A 21,021-nucleotide genomic window follows, 5' to 3' on the forward strand; every position below is an offset into this window, starting at 1 on the left:
CTTTCAAATTTTATCATTTTCAGTTTTACCTGATAATAACTCCCACAAATGTGTGCTACTTTCCTATTCTGCAGTCTCTTCTCACAGCGTTGTCATGTGCAGTCTCTTCTCACAGCGTTGTCATGTGCAGGCCGTCTTCTCACAGCGTTGTCAAGTGCAGGCCGTCTCCTCTGTATTAGAAACAAGAGACGGGCAGAGCACTGGGAGGAGGAGCACAGCCCTGAGTGCCTGGGCTCGGGCAGAAGGTGGAGGGCTGCTTTAGATGCTGCTTTCTCCTGAATGGTAGCAGCTAGAAACATGCAACTGGTCTTGTTTAAAAGCTGACATTCCAGGTTTTCATATACAAGACCGGAAGGACAGTTAAACTCCAAGCAACAGAGGATAAATCACTGTTAGAAATCAAGTTGAAAATAATCGCGAGTTAAATCTGCTTTTATTTTCACTTTCAGCTTCATTTACATCATCCCGATTTCTATCAGTGATATCTTCCCCTGTATTGAACATATTGCTGTCATTCTGGTATTCTCTGAAAGCTTGGGATTGGACAATACAAAGCGCATATCTCTAGCTGGAGCCAAACAGCAGTTCCTTCCCCCCCTCCCTGTCAGTCTGGAGGAGAATGAGGGAGTAGCTGCAGAGCTGACAGGTGACTATTAAGAGGCTAAAACAAATGCTTACAGATTTCATGTAATGCAGGGCATATCTCTGGTTAGCTGTATGTGAGAGGATACACACTGCTCTGGGGAAGTGGGGGAGGTTATCTGCATTCTGATTGTTCTTGTCTGTCTCTGGTTAGCTGTATGTGAGAGGATACACACTGCTCTGGGGTAGTGTGAAAGGTTATCTGCATTCTGATTGGTCTTGTCTGTCTTTGGTTAGCATTATGTGAAAGGATATACACTGCTCTGGGGTAGTGGGGGAAGTTATCTGCATTCTGATTGGCCTTGTCTGTCTCTGGTTAGCTGTATGTGAGAGGATACACATTGCTCTGTGGTAGTGGGGGGGGGGGGGGGTTATCTGCATTCTGATTGGTCTTTTCTGTCTCTGGTTAGCTGTATATGAGAAGATACACACTGATATGGGGTAGTGGGGGAAGTTATCTGCATTCTGAATGGTCCTGCTAGTTCATTTGAGGAGAGCAAGGGCTTATGGACAGTGTTCCCTCTAAGCTGCGGGGATGGGCGGCCCCGCAGCAATTATTGTGGCCCCGCTCACAATTTTATAATGCCCGCTCACTCAGCCTACAGCGCGCCGCTAAGTTCGCTAACGCTGCTGGCAAAATGCCAGCACTTGACGTCAGACTCATCTGCGTGATGGCGCCGACGTCCTCCTCGTAGTCTTGTGCGGCTCAGCACAGCGGGGCGCCGCCTACCAGCTACCACGTATTGCCGCGCTACTTCTACCTCCTCCTTCTTTTTGCAGGAAGAGGAGGACTGAGCAGCAGCAGGCAGTAAGGTGCGGTAGTGGCGGCGGCGCCGCCATCTTAGAGCCAGGCCAGAAGCACACGCTAGAGTGAGACTGAGTTTCTCTTATGGGCTACCTACAATAAGTAAAATCCTAGAAACAGTCATTGATTGCTGAACTGGTCTCTCCTGGTATTTCTAGAGTGTTAACTTGTGACAAGAAGTGAAGAACAGCGGGGGACAATAGTGGCACTAGTAGACTACTAGTGCCACTATTGTCCCCCGCTGTTCTCCACTTCTTGTCACGAGTTAACACTCTAGAAATTCCAGGAAAGACCAGTTCAGCAATCAATGACGGTAGAATGTCAGTAGTAGGGGAGAACACTAAACAATCTTAGTTATTTTTAATCCTATAGGCTAGAGTGAGTGAAGTGAATGAGTCTCTCTGGCCTAGCCTGATAGTGATAAGTCCTTCATGTGGGCAGCAGGAGCTGTGTCTGTGTTACCTAAGAAAGCAATGAAAATGGCATGTACTGTATGGGAGGTTTTATCACAGCAGACTAGCCAATGCAAAACAAGGGAATGCTGGTTGGCGCCGCCATCTTAGAGAGGCTAGAGTGAGTCTTTCTGGAACAGCATTGCATTCCCTTCAGGTTTTGCATTGGCAATGTTGCTTGTCTCAGCCAAGGAAAATGGGGGAAAAAGTAACATATATAACTATATACAACAGGAGATGCCTGGGTTATACCAGCATGTTCCATATCACTGTATACAAGAAGATGTATTACTTATACCAGCTGTACATATATAATTATATACAGGAGATGCCCAGGTTCTACCAGCATGGTCCATATCACTGTATACAAGAAGATGTATTACTTATACCAGCTGTACACATATAATTATATACAGGAGATGCCCAGGTTATACCAGCGTGCTCCATATCACTATATACAAGAAGATGTATAACTTATACCAGCTGTACATATATAATTATATACAGGAGATGCCCAGGTTCTACCAGCATGGTCCATATCACTATATACAAGAAGATGTATAACTTATACCAGCTGTACATATATAATTATATACAGGAGATGCCCAGGTTATACCAACATGGTCCATATCAATATATACAAGAAGATGTATAAGTTAGACGTCCTAGACAGTGTCAGGTTAGCACTTAGCAAGGTCTTTCTTCACTTCGCAAGAGACATTTTGTGTGCGGTTCTGTCACACTGTCCGTCCACTCCAATAACTGTTTTATCTTGTCTTACTTAGTAGGCTAGATTTATTGTTTTGCCAATATGTCGGCGATGATCTCTTGTTTAATTGTCCTATCGCCCACCTTTGACTAAGCATTGCCGATCTCTAAGCCGACCCAGCTCAGCAACTGCCAAAGCTTAGAGGGAACACTGCTTATGGAAAGTGAGGGAAATACAGGATGGCCTCAAGGACAGGGAAAAAAATCATCACAGGAAGTGTAGCAGAGGCCATCTTTGGAAGATGCTGAAATAGAGGCACAGAGAAATAGGGTTGCTAAGTTCTTAATACAGACTTTAGAAAGGTAAAATTACCTGAAAAATAAAGCTTCATGAATATCTTCCCTTCAGAATCACATATGTTAGCAATGTCATTTTTGGTAGTGAAATAGCAGTTACATTTTAACACTTTAGCATACTAAGACATTTTAGACAATTATATATTGTTAGAACAGTTTGGGGAATGCTCTTTCTAGCATGACTGTGCCTCATTGTACAAAGCAAGATCCATTAAAGCATGGTTGGGTTAGTTTGTTGTGAAAGTACAGTGGCCAGGTTTGGGGTGGCTCCAATGCTACGCTGGGTCCCCTGGACACCATTGAGGTGTCACCACGTGTTTCTGCTTTCTAGAAGAGATGGTAAGACGTGGTACAGCCCAATGAGAAATAAGTCCAGAGAGTCAGGGTCTGCAGGATGCTTCTTTATTGGAGGAATTCAGGTGCAAAACAATACAGGTGAGGCATTGGGCTGGCTTCTCCAGTCTCCGCCCGGGCAGAAGAAGGGTTTGATGCTGAGGAAAGGCCTGAGCTAGCTGTCCCTCTCTCTCTCTCAAAAGGATGGCATCCTGGTTAACAGCCCACGGTCTGTAGCTCAGTAGTCTGGGTGTCTCCTTGGTCACAAGGCTAATGACCCATGGTCTGTGGCTCAGCATCCCCATCTCAGCATCTTCTGGTCACTCATGCAGGCTGGCATTAGTCTTACCTCCAAGCACTGGTCCCTAACTGCAGCACACTAGGGGCTCTGACTGCTCTGCTTATATACGGTTTCTAGCTAGACTAGAACCTTCTAGTGGGAGGGGTGGAGTGAAGAAATTCAACACAAACAAATACATTGCTTCAGCTCCCGTCCGGTATAGACTTAGAGCTTCAATAATACTCAATGACAAAGCAGGTTTTTCAGACAAAAACAAGTTTCCAGACATAATATTGCTAAAACCAGACATTTAAAAGGTTAGGCTGTCTGTTTTTGGTGGTAAACAAGTCTGGGTTTTTCCCTCCAAAACATGGTGGTAAACAAGTCTGGGTTTTTCCCTCCAAAATATAGTCTTCTTTAAACCCTATGGCAGCTGTGGAAAATGACCAGCGTCTCAATCAAAGTCCTAACAGTCTCTCAGTATTCATTAACCCTTTCCATAGAGACATTTAAACAGTGATAATGAACAGGATATATATCACAACATATATATATATATATATATATATATATATAAAATATAAAAAATATAAAAAATATAAAAACGGGCAGCACTCCAGCGGATAAAAAGATGAAAAAAACTTTATTTACCCATAAGGCGAATGCGACGTTTCGGCTCTACATAGGAGCCTTCCTCAAGCAGTGTGTACAAACCAAACACTGAACATATATAGTGTTATACCAAATCAAAACAAGTTACATGTCAGGTGAACATAATTCATTACAATTAATAAATAATCAAAATAAACAGTGCATTACAAATGTATAGAGAGCTATAACATCAAGAATCAATATTGCATAATCGTGACACACATGATTTTACAAAAAATACATTCATAATTATAAAGTATACCCAAGAATATACATAGATACATAATTAATATTATTAATAGTGCCAGCTGTGATTGATTAAATAAAGTGTCGAGTGCTTACTGAGCAGGTGATATGAACGGAGAGTGAAGGAGGGAGGCTGGCCGTCATCCATGCTGACATGTGCGGTCCAGCGTGCCTGAATCGCCATTGCGCATGTCCACATGACGTATAATTCAAGCTTCTGTCTTGCGTTGATCTCATCATATGGCGCATGCGCTGTAAGGCCATATCATCAAGTCGGCCATCTTAAATGAGGGTAAATCCAACCCGTTGGTTTGCACAGGCGCACATACTAATAGTTAAGTCCGGTACATAGCGGGATCGGGATGGCAATAGCATGTCACTATGCCGTATACTTCCAAAGATGGCTAGGTGGGCTCGGGTGAAGGTTACCACAACAACATTGAAGTGGAACCGCCAACCGTGACCATAGAGCGGCTGCGCATCTGCATGTGAATGCAGGGTCGCATCGCTATAGCGATCAAAACACACCCATCGTCACCATAACAAGAGGGTTCTCCTCATAACCCGCCATACATGTAACAGACCATAACAAACAATCTATAAAAATAAAGAATATATATTTAGCTGAACCAATATCCAGTACATCTTCCCGGGCAGTACATCTTCTCCAGTCTCCTCCCGGGCAGAAGAAGAGTTTGATGCTGAGGAAAGGCCTGAGCTAGCTGTCCCTCTCTCTCTCTCAAAAGGATGGCATCCTGGTTAACAGCCCACGGTCTGTAGTTCAGTAGTATGGGTGGCTCCTTGGTCACAAGGCTAGTGACCCATGGTCTGTGGCTCAGCGTCCCCATCTCAGCGTCTTCTGGTCACTCATGCAGGCTGGCATTAGTCTTACCTCCAAGCACTGGTCCCTAACTGCAGCACACTAGGGGCTCTGACTGCTCTGCTTATATACGGTTTCTAGCTAGACTAGAACCTTCTAGTGGGAGGGGTGGAGTGGAGAAATTCAACACAAACAAATACATTGCTTCAGCTCCCGTCCGGTATAGACTTAGAGCTTCAATAATACTCAATGACAAAGCAGGTTTTTCAGACAAAAACAAGTTTTCAGACATAATATTGCTAAAACCAGACATTTAAAAGGTTAGGCTGTCTGTTTTTGGTGGTAAACAAGTCTGGGTTTTTCCCTCCAAAACATGGTGGTAAACAAGTCTGGGTTTTTCCCTCCAAAATATAGTCTTCTTTAAACCCTATGGCAGCTGTGGAAAATGACCAGCGTCTCAATCAAAGTCCTAACAGTCTCTCAGTATTCATTAACCCTTTCCATAGAGACATTTAAACAGTGATAATGAACAGGATATATATCACAACATATATATATATATATATATATATAATGCAGTAACACATAATAAACAGTATAAGTTAACCCTTTCAAGAGAAATAAAGTAAGAAGTTTTAACTTTGCAAAGGGGATATAGGCAAATGTCCACACATGTCCAAATGTCAATGTACCCCCTGCTCCTGGGCACTACAAAATAACTTGACTGGCCCATACAAAGCCCCTACCTCAACCTCATCAAATTGATGAACTAGAGTAGAGATTTTGAGCTAGGTCTTCCCGTCCAACATCAGTGTCTGACCTCACAAATGTTTTAGATGAATGACAAAAATTCCCACAGACACACTCAAACTGTGGAAGGTGGTTTACCTAAAGGGGCTACATGTATGCATTTAGAAGGAGTGTTCATAAAAACTGCTGTGGGTGTAATGTGAAGGTGTCATTATACTTTTGTAAATATAGAGTATTTAACTATGAAGTTTATCTGGCTAAAATATTCAACAATGATATCAAACCCAAGAAGCTACTGATCAATGCAGGTTTATTACTGTTGTTAATTCTAGAACATTAGTACAGAAAATACAACTAAATCCAGTGTAAGGGTCAGTTTTCTCCATGCTCAGTTACCTGATTCCATGTGTGCCTCTTTATGCTATCTTTCATCTATCAATGACCCCCTTTAGTCATTTGTTCTTTCGTTCATCTTCACTGAAGCCAATTTCTTGCATCCTCTCTTATCACTGAGAGCTCATTTCCTCTTGTGGTTTACCACTTTCTTAATTTTCCTTTTTCTCTCATCAAGCATTTTTCTTCATATCTTACAAATGTAGGTTTCTTCTCCTTGGAGAAGTAGTGTACAATAAGGCTATATTTTAACCATTTAACAATCAGTATCTCAATAGCTACCTTTATAAGGGATATGTTTAACATGGGGGCCCATTAGGCAAATGTGAAAAGGAAAATAATGCTCTTTACTGGCACCTTAAAGGGGTTTTCTGAGTGTTTTATACTGATGGCCTACCCGCAGAATAGGCCATCAGTATCTGATCAGTGGCGGTCTGAACCCTGCCCATCAATTGTTTGATGAGCGCTACAGCCTCTTCCTAGGCCAGTGACATCCTGTTCATTGGTCACATGGCCTAGGCACAACTTAGTCCTGTTTAAGTGAAAGATGCAGAGATGCGATATGAAGCACAGATGGAAAGTGCTGTGCTTAGTAAGCTGTTAGGAGGCTGCACAGACTCTTGGAACAGCTGATAAATCAGGTTACCGGGTATCAGAAGTCTACCGATCACATATTGATATATATCCTGAGGATTGGTTTTCAATATAAAACACTCAGAAAACCCCTTTAAGTTAAATGTTGCTTTTCTAAACTCCAAGGCTCACAAAAAGAACTCAAACACAAGCACTGTATGATCCAGAAACCACAGCCCTTAAATGGGTCGTCCAGCCATTATTAGTGATGACCTATTGTCATGATAGGCCATCAATATCTGATCGGCGGGGGTCCGACTCCCGGCACCCCTGCTGATCAGCTGTTTGAAGAGAAGGCAGTGTTCCATGCAAGCGCGTCTTCCTGTTATTTACCCTGCACTTCATCTTGGAACTGCACTGTAATAAAAGTACTCGCTCTATTAAAGTGAATGGAGCAAGTGCTTGTAATTGCACTATGCCACCGCTCCAGGGGATGAGGTGTACTGTGAAGACAAGGAAACTGCACTGGCATTTAGTGCTGGTTCCTTGTCTCACAGCTGATCGGTGGGGGCGCCGGGGTGTCGGACCACAACGATCAGATATTGATGACTAGGCTTGAGCGAATCAAGCTACACATCATAGATCTAAAGTCAATTTGTTCAAAAACTTTATTTGAAATGCTGTTTCTGTAGTTGCGCGAAACTTAGGTGAATGACTTTGGTATTCCTATCTACTTGTTTAAAAACATTTTAAAATAGGAATCCAAAGCGGACTGTGGTACTGGCTGGTACCTCGGTACCAAAGCCTACTTCGTATTCCTCTTTTAGAATGTTATTTACCAAAGTCTCTTGCAACTTCGGGCGGCTAAACTACATTTTAATGGTGTACAGAAACAGCATTTTAAACAAAGTTTTTGAACAAATCGACTTAGGATCTATAATCAGAAGCTCAATTCGCTCCAGCCTATTGATGACCTATCCTGACGATAGGTCATCAATATTAATGGCTAGACAACCCCTTTATTACCTTATTGGTGAAAAACTGTTACCGCTAATTACTTATCTTCATTATAACCTAGTCCCTGCTTGGAATTTTAGAAAAACAACAATAAGGCTCTTGAGAAGTAGTTTTTCTTTGGGCTATTATTCCTTTGGCAAAACCAACTGTTGCATGACCATATGTTATCTGTGGTTTTGCAGAGGTTTTCAATATACTTTATATGGTAGGGCAACCCCTTTAAAGACATTCTAGCTTTTGCCGGATCTGCACAATAAGAAGCCATACCTTTTCAGGGACAAAGTAGAATTAAACAAGATGATACACAATGATGTATTAGAGGTCTGCCTGCACCACTACTTCTAAGCAGGTGCTCCCAGCATGCAGGGGTTAACACCACAGCATTCAGGCAGCCTGCAGGTTTGGTAATGCATTTTCTGGCTGATTGGTTTTGATGATATCTTTGTCTGTTCCTTCCTTTTGCCCTTTTAACTTCATCCCAGTACATATGCGAGTGTTTCCCCCACCGCCTGCCCCTCCCCTGCCTGCTCCTGGCTGCAGTTTATTAATTAAGCTGGGTGTAGCTGAGTGCCCATTTGCTCCTGCCTTCATTAGTGCTCTGCTTGTCTGGGAGAACAGGATCCACCCAGAGGCATCACTTATTAGAAGGGAGGCAGAATCCCTGGACCCAGGGTGCTAGTCACACTACAGCAGCATCCTCCCTCACATTTGTACATAGGCACATTCTTTCAGAGCTGTAACTCTAAGCAGGACAGTTGGAGATTCAATGTCCTAATATCTCCTGTACCAGGGAGATTGCCAAGAAGAGTTCCAGAGCTGCCTAAGGGTTAAGGTGACATTGTGATTCTCAGATTGTTTCGGAGAATATAACTGATCTTGGGAGTGGACCTTGCCCCTCATCTGCATCAACTTTTCCTTCTGCGGATTTCATTGTCTTGTGATCAGTCCTGGACCTCAAGGAGGGGTTGCATCTCTTCCAGATCCATTTCCCAAAAGCAGACAGGCAGGAGCATGCAGCATGATCAATGACGATCCACAGTGCAGATCCATGCTGCATGCTGAACACACTCCAGATTGCAGGCTGAGATGAAATAGCCAGCACCAGGATTGAGCTGGGCACATATACCTACAGTGACAGGAGCAGGACAGCATGGGGCAGTCTGGCTGAGGAATGACAAGCCCCTAAAAATCAGCTTATTTGCAGTAGTCTCCTGCCAGACACACCCTGGAGACACCACAAGAAGTGGATTATCGCAGAGGGTCAACTTTCTACCTCCAGCAGTGAAGCCATTGCCAACACAGCATGGCATCAGTCAGGTGGGCACTATGCCTCCTTTGCCTCTCTCAAGGTAAGTTAAGCTGCTTCTGGTGACCTTGCCTGAGTGCAATAAACCATAATTTCACTTTATCAGAAATCAATATTATTGATACTAATAATTCCCTTATTACCAAAGGCTGCATACAAAAAGCTGCAGTGCGTATTCTGTAATAAATCATATCTACACATCCATAAGGGGGATGTTAACCCCTTCCTGTGACCATCTTCTAAGTCATGAGACTGATATGTTAATAACAACCACTACCTTGTAGTTTCTGAAGTTCTCCTGGTGTAAACTGACTTCTGTTAGAAAGTTGATATGTGACCTATAAACCAGTTCCCATGCATGGTGTACCAGCTCTATGCTTGAGTAGCAGTGACCTGAGCTGGGGAAACATTAAATGTTGGAAATCCGCCAATTATTGTCTCATGTTACATAGGTTTAACTATAGATTTATAGATGTGTCATTGATTTTATGGTGCCAACCTGTTCTGCACTATCATTTTTTTCTATTCTTCATCGTCTCTGAATTTTGTTAGCAACAATCAATATCAATATTTTTTTTAAATTCACAATAAAACCTCCCAATAATTGTTGTGTCTATGGCCGGCCACCTCCAGAAATCCTGGTGCAGGTGAGCTTGGGGTCTGGAAGTTTGATAAGGATCCAAGCAGCTGCTGCTTTGTGCAGTGTAAACACAGTCTTGTCCTATATTCTTATCACCATATGTCAGTGTTTGCTCATAAAGTCTAGGCTCATGGGATGGAAATCAGAGCTCTTTCATACAAAGTTACAGGACCTACAGATGTAGCAGAGCTCAATTTGCTAATCTAGTGTATGGTGTAAACCCTAATTATCCAAATTAAAATGATCATATAGTTTTTCATTTGATCACAGAACAATTGTGCCAGGTGACAAACTCGGCACTGCTATATCTGTAGCAGGGATCAAACATTATGTTGGAAGTACTGTTTTTTTTATATTAGAACAAGATAGAGTTTCTGTATCTATGCATTTTTAATAAATGAAAACACTGATTTTATAGAAGATACGAAATTGTTGTTTTTGGATCCATTACATACTGACTTAAAGCAGTATGACCGATTTATTAAGAAGAGCAGTTAAAGATAATTAGAAGCTGTGATGGATGGGAAAAACTGATTAAAAATCACTGCAATAAACTTTGAATCAGTTATGACTAGTGAAACCAAATACACATCATGTCTTTTAATTCTTATAAAGGTATTTAAGAAAAAATGAAAATAAAATGAGAGTCAAGGATAGAAAAGTTTTTAGTATTTTCAATCTTTGGTCGGAAAAAAACAAACATGGTATCAGTTCTCATATCTAACAATGCCTGACGCCCCTTTAAAAATGCTGTCAAAACAATGTAATGTCTCAGACGGTCCTTATGCCTATGGCCAGGGGGCAGAACTAGCAGTACCACCCATTGGCCACTGTGCCACATAAGAAGACACCCGTATTAGAGATAACATGGTAGATGTTTTTGTCTGCTTTTGAATTGGGGTCTAGGAGCTTTGAGTTACGCTTCTGCCTATGGCGGAAGCACATGCAGTTTTTAAAGATTACTTACCCTTTATACATAGCTGCAATTTGCCATTAAGAACTATTTAGTAGATATGGGCACTTGTGAAAATCATTCCAATCTCAGTCTTTGACTTTCATTGTACCCTGCGTCATGAGTAATTTTATGGTTTGAAATTAATTTTATGTTCCCTGGAAAGAGATTTGTGTCCCCTTCCTGCTGCAAATGTTCATTACACCAGTGATTTCATTACAGAGGCTCTTCATTGTTCTGCAGCCAATTTAGTGACCACTGGCATTGGAGTAGTAACAGAAAATGCACAGTGGTCTGCCGGCAGCCACTAAAATCGCAGAAAAACGACCTATTTTACAGTTCAACAGCCAACTGCTGCTATTTTGTTAATTATCAATGGGATTTACCATACAAAACGCACTACAGTTAGTTTCATTATAAAGGGCTAATCTGGCTTTGTTATAGGAACTGAGAACTTTTTTGTAGCCCAAATGCGCCAGATTATCAAATATTCCAGATTATCACACATAGAAAAGTCTATAAAATGTAACAATTGGGTAATGAAGAATAACATGTAGTTACATGCTAGAGGGGAAGGGTCTGCTGGGACATTACAGATGATGTAAATGTGACAATGATATCCGGATATCCAGATATTGCTGGAGTGGACTGGACACATTACACTGAAGTATCAGTATGCAGGATGATAGGGAGGGGGGATCTTCTGTGTGTAGTGATGTACAGCAAATGTCCCCTTATTCCTGTAGATGACACATGCAGGACTTCTCTGTATGAATCACTTCCAGGACAAGGAGATAAAGTGATTGTTTTACAGTAAACGCCCACACACTGTGGATGATCAGCAGTTGGGGACATGTAATACAGGTGGCACAATTAAAATGTCATCTCAGAAACCTAATTCATGCTAGACATCATAAGGTAATATAGCAGAATCATAGTTGCATGTTAGTTCTATCCAGCAAAGATTTTTAAAAAAGGACTCCTTTCTGGTGCTGGTTAACACAACCACACTCCTAACCACCTAGGAGAGGAGAAGGACTTTGTGCTTATGTGCCCTATTTCTTTTCCAGCATCTGTGATGAATCTATCGAAACAATTTTTTTTTATTAGTTTCTGTGTTTGTGACTTGCTTCGCACATATGATGCAAGTCAGGTCTTTAAAGATGGTACCTGCTCTAGAGTGGGTTGGGCACCATAGCCACCAGGTGTCTGCTGTTTTACACAGCAGACAACCAGAGCCAAAGTCTCTGATTGGCAATAATACCAATCATAGACTAATCCCTCATCTGAGCTGCTTTTCCTTGGGAGCGCTACGCTCTCGAGTCCGAAAAAGCTCTCTCATGCTGAGATCATGGGAGCCGTTCATTCACTGTGGTAGTCTTGAGCTTACTAGAAGCTCAGATGCCCGCCATAGCGATGTGCCTATGGAACATGGCTCCAATGGAAAGCACTGAATCCCCCATAAGCTGCAGTGGTAATTTATTTCAGTCTTTGGGAGAAGTGAGCAGACGATTGCATGTTAAAGTCTCATAAGGGGTCTTGTCTTAACCCTTTTTTTTGTGTTTATGTTTTTTACTCTCTGCCTTTCTGGGACTATAACTTTTTTATTTTTCTGTTCACATAGCCATATGAGGGCTTGTTTTTTGTGGGACAAGTTGCATTTTCTAAATCCACCATTTAATATTGCATTTGATATAGTAAGGAGCTGGATTTTTTATTTTTATTGGGTGAAATTGGAAAAGAAAATGCAATTCAGTTTTGTGGGTTTTGTTTTTATGGCGTTCCCTATACTGTAAAACTGACCAGTTCCTTTCATTCTCCAGTTCAGTATGATTACAGCGATACCACATATATAGTATGTATAGTTTTTCTTGCGTTTTTTAACTGAAAAATAATAATAAAAACCGTAAAAATAATAGTTTTTCACCATAATCTGACCCCTATAACATTTTTGTAGCTGTGTGAGGGCTCCTTATTTGGGGGTGATCTGTCCTTTTCATTGATAACATTTTGGGGTGTGTACAACTTTTTATTACATTTTTTGTGGAGGAGAAGCGACCAAAAATCGTGAATTGGCCATTTTGACCTTTTTGTCATGCAAAAAGCTAGCCCTCACACAGCTTTGTAAATATAACTCTAAAAAGTTAAGGGTGTCAGAATATAGCAATGGTAAGAAAAAATCATTTTTTCCCAAAAAAAGATTCTGTATTAAAACACAAGAAAAAAAATGTACTGCTGTAATCATGCTGACTTGGAGCATGGAGCTGAGAGGCTGTCAGTTTTACCCTACAGGGAACGCCGTAAAAACAGAATTGCATTTTTTTTCCAATATTCACCCCATTTTTAATTTTTTTCTAACTTCCCACTGCATTGTATGCAATATTAAATGGTGTCACTAGAAAATACAACTTGTCCCACAAAAAACAAGCCCACATACTGCTATGTGAACAGAAAAATAAAAAAGTTATGGCTCCCAGAAGGCTGGGAGTAAAAAAATAAAACACAAAAATGGAAAATTGCTGTGTCAAGAAGGGGTTAAATGTCCCCTTTACACAGGCCAAGGATCAAGGGAATATTCAGGAGAATTCCTAGGAATGCCCACTCCCAATAATTGCCCTGTGTCAAGGTGCTGCAATCACCTGATGAATGAGCAAACACTTATTCATTGGGTAAAAGCATGGCAGATGTGGCACATTATTGTTTCTGGGCTGCAGATCGGCTGTGTAAATAAAAACAATGAATCTGTATGGGGATGAACAATCACAGTAGGGATACAGAAGAGATGATTGCAGCATTGAAATGCAGCTCTCATCTCATCTGACAAGCAGGCAGCATCAGTAATGAATGGTTTGTTCCTGATAATTGTCTGCAAAGTCAACCCATGTAAGGGTGTCTTCACACATAGCATATTTTGTTGCAGGGCCTGAAAATCAGTTGCAACAAAATCGCCTGTGTGTATAAGATCCATAAAAGGGTGTTTAGGGATTAACTAAGTGAAGAAGTGGCCCATTAATTAAAGCACACTGGCCCTGTTGAACATGCAGTCTGATTTGCCAGCAGTAGGTTATAAAGCAGAATTAGCAGAGCAGGTTGATAGTTCTTTGGGAAGAGTTTTTTAAGAGTACTTTAACATGTTGTTTTTAGTTGCCCTATTCTGTGCTTTAACATTTTAGCATCAGTACTTTTTAACACATTTTTGGGTATTTAAAAAAAAAATATTAAAAAAAGAAAAATGTAAACTTTGCATTGACACAAGTATTCAGAACCTTTGCTGTGACACTTGAAATTTAGCTCTGGGGCCTCCTATTTTTCTTGATCATCTTTCAATAGTTTCTACATCTTTATTGGAGTCACCTGTGGTAAATTCAGTTGATTTGAAAAGACACACCTCTGCCTACATAAGGTATCACAGCTGACAATGCATACAAGAACAAAATCCAAGCCATGAGGAGGAAACAACTACCTGTAGAACTCAGAGACAGGGTTGTATGGAGGCACAGATGTTGAGAAGGGTTCAAAAGAAATTCTGCTGAACTGAAAGCTCCCAGGAGCACAGTGGCCTCCATAATTCTTAAATGGAAGAAGTTTGGAACTAAGACTTTTCCTACAGCTGGTCATCCCACGACAATGACCCCTAGCACACAGCAAAGACAACACCGGAGTGGCTTATAGAGAACTCTGTGAATGTTCTTGAGTGGCCCTGACTTGAACCCAATCAAATATCTCTGGAGAGACCTGAAAATAGCTATCTGACAGTCCCCATGCAACTTGACAGAGCAAGAGAGGATCTATCAGTGGTCGTGAATAAAGGGTCTGAATACTTATGTCAATGCAAAATTTTAGTTTTTCTTTTTCAATAAATTAGCGAAGATTTCAAACATTGTTTTCACTTTCTCATGGGGTACCGAGAGCAGAATGTTGGAGAAAAATTTGAACTTTTTTATTTTACCAAAAGGCTGCAACATAACAAAATGTGAAAAAAGTGAAAGATCTGAAGACATTCCACATGCATTGTACAATGACTGTCACAGACTGGTGAATGGGTGGATGAATAGGGAAGGTCTTGCCACTTTGTATGTTTAAGTATTAGTTGGGGATACATATGTGTTTGACTGTCCCCTGTACCAAACTGTGCATTTCTCTTGACACTGTTTATGGATATCCACAGTTAGGGGAAAAATAACCGCAGTAAATGTGGCAATGTAACGTGCCGATTTATTATGTTTTTAAAAAATATTTTATCTATAGTCCCAGCAATGTCGCCATTAAACGTCAATAGTGACCCAGGTAAGCTCAAAAAACCTGGTCGCTATACAATTTTAAATATCTCAAGGGTCCCTCTGTGAAACCAGGCAAAAACTACCCTGCTGTCCTTATATAAATAGAAAGGCTAACTAATCGTTGCCCAGCCCTGCTTGACGCGTTTCTGGTCACTCTGTATTTTGGCACCTCTTCAGAAGCATATGGGCAATAATTGCTGAGAATGTAGTTAGATGCCTAAAAGAAGGAGTTTGCGGTGAACGCCGCACATGGTTTGTGCAGCCGTATCGGCACTAGTATGGCTCCCCTGACGAAAGCGGAAGAAGCGAAACCCGGGTTGGGCGTTTGATGAGAGGACGTGCACATGTTATATGATTGTTGTCTTATAGATCTTGTTAGTAGAATAAATCCTTGCATTTAAACTCAGCTGGCAGTACTTCACTATGTCAGGCTATTTCTTCTGTTCTATAGGAGATTAAAGCATCGACTTTTGTGATAATCCACGTAGGATACTGAGAAATAACATCTCAAAGACACTCCTTTTTTACTTCTAATGTGAACTAGAAGTATTCTGAGCAGCACGGTTTTCTCTTTTTGTTTGGTTATCAGCATAACCGGTACCTGATAGTTGAGGGGCCCTGTTACATATTTTACAGTAAGCCACTGAAGCTTCAAGCCACAGAAATCTAAGTTAGGGTTTTAAGGTGTTCTGTGCAAAGAAAAACAATTTTTGAAAAGTACAAGTCTATTTGCAAGGCAATGGATCTTTGTCTCCGATGCCAGTTTCTTCTACCAAATACAATTATTGATTATTGCTTCTCTAATATCACAAAGACAACTACAAATTCTGAAAGATTGTATGAAAGAGATTTGATTTGACCAGAAGGAGTCAGTTCTATATAAATCCATCTCTGGACCCAGGCCTTCTCATGATAGATAAACCTGTTGATTTATGACCCAATTTCACTGTCTATAATAAACTCTGTTTTCTAGTTTGGAACAGAAATGTGTGTGTGCCCAGGAGACTTCTCCTTTGTACTACATACATAACCATTCATGACTTGTTCCAGTTCTTATGCATCAACTAATCTTTTTTCATCTATAAATATAGGGCAGGTAAGAAACAAAAAGTAATTCGATGGCCATACACATTTAATAACTGTGTTTTTGTGGGATAACCTCTTAAACAGTAATCAAGAAACAACATTGGTAATCGATAAGCAGTTGTAACAGCCTATACAATTTTGGGAACATGAAACATTCGGTTACAAGACACTTAGTGAGGTTAGACACTAATGTTGGCAGGGGTAGACTGAGAACTTAAAGTGGCCCTGGAGAAAAATAAAAGTGGCCCTATTTTATAGTGAAGCGCAAACTGACAGAAGGCAGGGACAACACAAGTAATTGGGCCATGAATATCATATTATGGCACATAATACCACCCCAGCAGAGCTACCCCTCTTTAGCGGTCAGCACACGCTGCCACGTTCTGTCCTCCTACTCCAGTTGCCTTAGGATAGTAATATAGTGGAATTCAGGAGTCAGGAGAGGAGAGTTAGATCACTTACTTAGCTGGCGGCTGTGAGTAGGGCTCAGGTGGCCCCCTGGGCATTGGCCCACTGTGAAGTTTCCCTGTAGGGTCTATGGTCAATCTACCCCTGGATGTGGGTAGGTACACCTGGCTTGCAGTCATCCGAAGTGAGATTAAGATCAACATCATGCCAGCAAGGTTCTTCCATAGAGAATTCAACAGAATTTGTTCCTTGCTTGAGCAAAGGGAGCACTGAAAAGTTAAAGCAAGGAAGGGCCTTAACCAACTGATTGTCATGAAAGCATACAATGATGAGTGTACTGTAACTGAATGCTGTAGAAGTATTTATTTCCTTCGCTAGATCGAATAGACCCAGTCCCAACCGTGACAAACAGCCTCAGACTGATAATGCCCATTCACTAGAATTCCTCTTATTTTGACCAAAACTAGATTTATCAGTGAAACTATCAGAATGCAGTTTAATTAATCCATCTAAAACATTTTTGCTTACTGTTATAAAACTACAGACATCATGCAGCACTGTGTAGGGATTCTGAGTTTGTTCCCAGCTGCCTAGTCATGAAAACCCATTCCATAATGCTCCCATGGTACGGTGTTGAACAAAAGGACAGGAAATCTGAATATCCAACTCATTGTTGTAACATAATAGTCAGTAAGGATTCAGCTTCCATATCTGAAAGGCTTCTTTACAGTAAAAGTCATGGAAATTTTATTTCAGCATAAAAAAAAAAGGCTAGAACTTTATCTCTTAACCTACTGCATTGAAACCTATAACCAATATAAGTGATGAATCATGTTTATTTAGTTTATCAAAGATTATTTTATTTTTTTACTTTTGCCAGGAACAAAATTTATTTTCCCCAATCCTTCTGGATTTAATAGTTAAGTTTTAAAAGTTAATATAAGTTAATAATGGACGTTTCTTTTTATTTTAGCTGAAAAAAACTATGTAACGATGCAAATTCTGCACTAGTAAAATCATACAGGAGTGGTGGAGGTGGTCAGTAAATGAATAGAGTGATAAGACCTTGATTCTTCTTTCATTGGGTCATTTGCAGGTTTGGGACTCGGAAAACCTCTTTTTAATAGGCAAATTTCCAGGAAAAACAAGCTTTGTGTGAGCTGCAGGCCAGGCACGAAGCAGGCAGGTGGGAAGCAGGTGCAGCTTGTCTTAAATAAACAACACTCTATAAAGCCTGCAGGTAAAGGAGGGAGGGATAGATATCGTGCACATGGCCTGTGGTCACTGTTACAAAGAATCTGGCTTCATGATATAGCTTTCACATTTTTGGATCCAATTAAACAAATGGGATATATGGTGCTAGTAATGGTTTGGCATACACAGGTTATTATACAAAAAAATGGTATTCTATGAACATCTGTGAACTTAGACGTTAACCTGGAGGCTTCTCTTTGCGTAAAATACTTATGAACATTATATTTGCACTGGGGAACCATATTTAATTCTGGTTGACAAAACATGAATGATTGGTGGCCTTTGATTGGAAACTAGTGATTTATAGTAAATGGAAATTTCACTTTCATTCCTTAAAATGGATTAGTAACTTTTTGATTTTGCTGATATATACTAGAATGCAGTAGACATCCACTATTGGCAAGTATCGGTAGGGACCCTGGGATACGTATTATAGGAATATCAGGAGAAAGGCCTAAAACTACCCAACTTATTAGGGCAGATTAACTAATTCTTTTTAAGTTGTAAACAGTGTATACTGAGACCAAGCAATCTTAAGGTCAAATTTATCACAGTGGCTCATGTTGTATGATCAGTTTGGTGTCCAGCTACAAATTTTTGTTACACCATCTATTGGTTGGCTTACTTTGCACCAAAATTTTGCCACACAGTGTTTTCACGTAGTTACATAGTTAATACGGTTGAAAAAAGACATAAGTCCATCAAGTTCAACCAAGGCAAGGGATAGGTGGGGATGCGAATCCCAGAAGGAATTGAGACTCCGATTTCTACACGTTTTCATAAGCATTAATGTTGTTTACTTTTAAGAATTCATCTAAACCCTTTTTAAAACTGTCCCCTGTTCCTGCTGTGACCACGTCCTGAGGAAGTCTATTCCACAGCTTCACAGTTCTTACAGTAAAGAAGCTTTGACGATTCTGTTGACAGAACTTTTTCTTCTCCCTTGTCTTTTGAGGGCATTTCACATGGAACAGTTTTTTACCGTATTTTTTGTATGGCCCATTTATATATTTGTATAGGTTAATCATGTCCCCCCTTAGACGTCTCTTATCAAGACTAAATAAATTCAATTATTTTAATCTTTCTTCATAACTAAGACCCTCCATGCCCCTTATCAGTTTAGTCGCTCTCCTCTGTACTTTTTCCAGCTGTAGTGCGTCCTTTCTATGGACTGGTGCCAAGAACTGAACTGCATATTCCAGATGAGGCCGTATCAGCGCTTTGTAAAGTGGTAATATTACATCCCTGCCCCGTGAGTCCATGCCTTGTTTAATGCATGACAATATCCTGGTGGCCTTAGAAGCAGCTGATTGACATTGTATGCTGTAATTTAATCTACCATCCACAAGGACACCCAAATCCTTTTCTATATGTAACTCTCCCAGTATTACATCACCTAGGACATATGAAGCACATAGATTATTACTACCAAGATGCATAACTTTATATTTATCCACATTGAACCTCATTTGCCAAGTTGATGCCCAATCACTCTGAGTGTTCAAGTCAGCTTGTTGTATATGGACATCTACCATAGACCATACAGTTCTACACAGCTTAGTGTCTTCTGCAAAAATAGAAATGGTGCTATTAATCTCATCCTCGATATCATTAATAAATAAATTGAATAATAAAGGGCCCAGCACAAAACCTTGGGGTACACCACTTATAACCTGGGACCATTCTGAATAGGAATCATTGATCACAACTCTCTGGACAAGGTCCTTCAGCCAGTTTTCAATCAGATTACAAAGTAAACTTTCCAAGCCAATAGACCTTACTTTACCTATTAAACATCTATGAGGGACAGTATCAAAAGCCTTTGCAAAATCCAGAAACACTACATCCACAGCCGCCCCTCTGTCCAGGCTACTACTCACCTCCTCATAAAAACAAATCAGGTTAGTCTGACAACTTCTGTCCTTGGTAAACTTATAATATTATTTACAGTCACATACTCCTGTATATAGTCCCTTAAGAGTCCTTCAAACATTTTTTCCACAACAGAAGTTAAACTAACTGGTGTATAATTACCTGTGAAGGACCTTGATGCTTTTTTGAATATGGGCACTACGTTTGCCTTGCGCCAATCACTTGGCACTGTACCAGTACCTAAAACAGGGGCACAGCAATGACTGAACTGATCTCTTTAAGCTCTCTTGGGTGTAATCCATCTTGAACCGGAGCCTTGTTCACATTTATCTTATTTAACTTGTCTTGGACCATATCTACAGTTAGCCAATTGAGTATATTACTGGATGTACTAACAGCCCCAGATATCAGCTCCATTCTCTTCTTTTGTATATACAGAGCTAAAAAAAAAACATTTAGTAACTCTGCCTTTTCTTTATCTTCAGTGACTACCCCCACTTTACCATTATTTAGTGGACCTACCTGCTCAGACCTAGGTTTTTTAGCATTTATGTATTTAAATAATTTTGGGGGATTTGCTTTGCTCTCTTTTGCTACCTGCTGTTAGTTTTGTATTTTTGCTAATTTTATCTCCTTTTTACAGATTTTTTTCAAGCCCTTTGTAATCTTCAAATGCTACAGCAGACCCATCAGATTAGTATTTTTTAAATGCCCTTTTTTGTCTTTATATTGCCCTTTTTACAGTATCTATAAGCCACGGGGGGTTTAATTTTAGCCGTTTATACTTGTTATCTAAAGCAATAAATTATTTTGTGCAATTATTCAATGTAGATTTAAAGCTCTCCCATTTATCCTCAGTATTATTATGCGACAGTAGCTGCTCCCAGTCTATGCCCTGAAATGCTGCCCTCAACCCAGGGAAATTAGCCTTTTTGAAATTTTGGGTCTTTGCTTTGCCTGACAGAGTTTGCTTCTTTATAGTTTAAAATTAAAATTCCCGAACACTTGCCGGATCAATTTTTTCCCATTGACATGCATTAATGCGGCCCCGAGTGATCCGTCTGACAAATGCCATCAGTTTGCATATGTTTTGATGGATCCGGCAGGCAGTTCCGGCGACGGAACTGCCTGCCGGAATACTCTGCCGCAAGTGTGAAAGTACCCTAAAACCCTTAATTTTTACAGCCCAGTCATGC

The 21,021-nt window shown here is 40.5% G+C and overlaps 1 protein-coding gene across 1 annotated transcript in view; it reads left to right on the forward strand.

Moving 5' to 3' along the window:
* Positions 1 to 8,666: 8,666 nt before the first annotated feature.
* RET (ret proto-oncogene) overlaps positions 8,667 to 21,021 on the forward strand; it is a 106,798-nt gene continuing 94,443 nt past the window's right edge. The window contains exon 1 of the mRNA XM_040437253.1: positions 8,667 to 9,376. Within this exon, the coding sequence (XP_040293187.1) occupies positions 9,331 to 9,376 (46 nt within the window). The 5' untranslated portion in view covers positions 8,667 to 9,330. The remainder of the gene's footprint in view (positions 9,377 to 21,021) is intronic.

The sequence above is a fragment of the Bufo bufo genome, chromosome 6 (assembly GCF_905171765.1).
Source record: "Bufo bufo chromosome 6, aBufBuf1.1, whole genome shotgun sequence".
Taxonomy (NCBI): domain Eukaryota; kingdom Metazoa; phylum Chordata; class Amphibia; order Anura; family Bufonidae; genus Bufo; species Bufo bufo.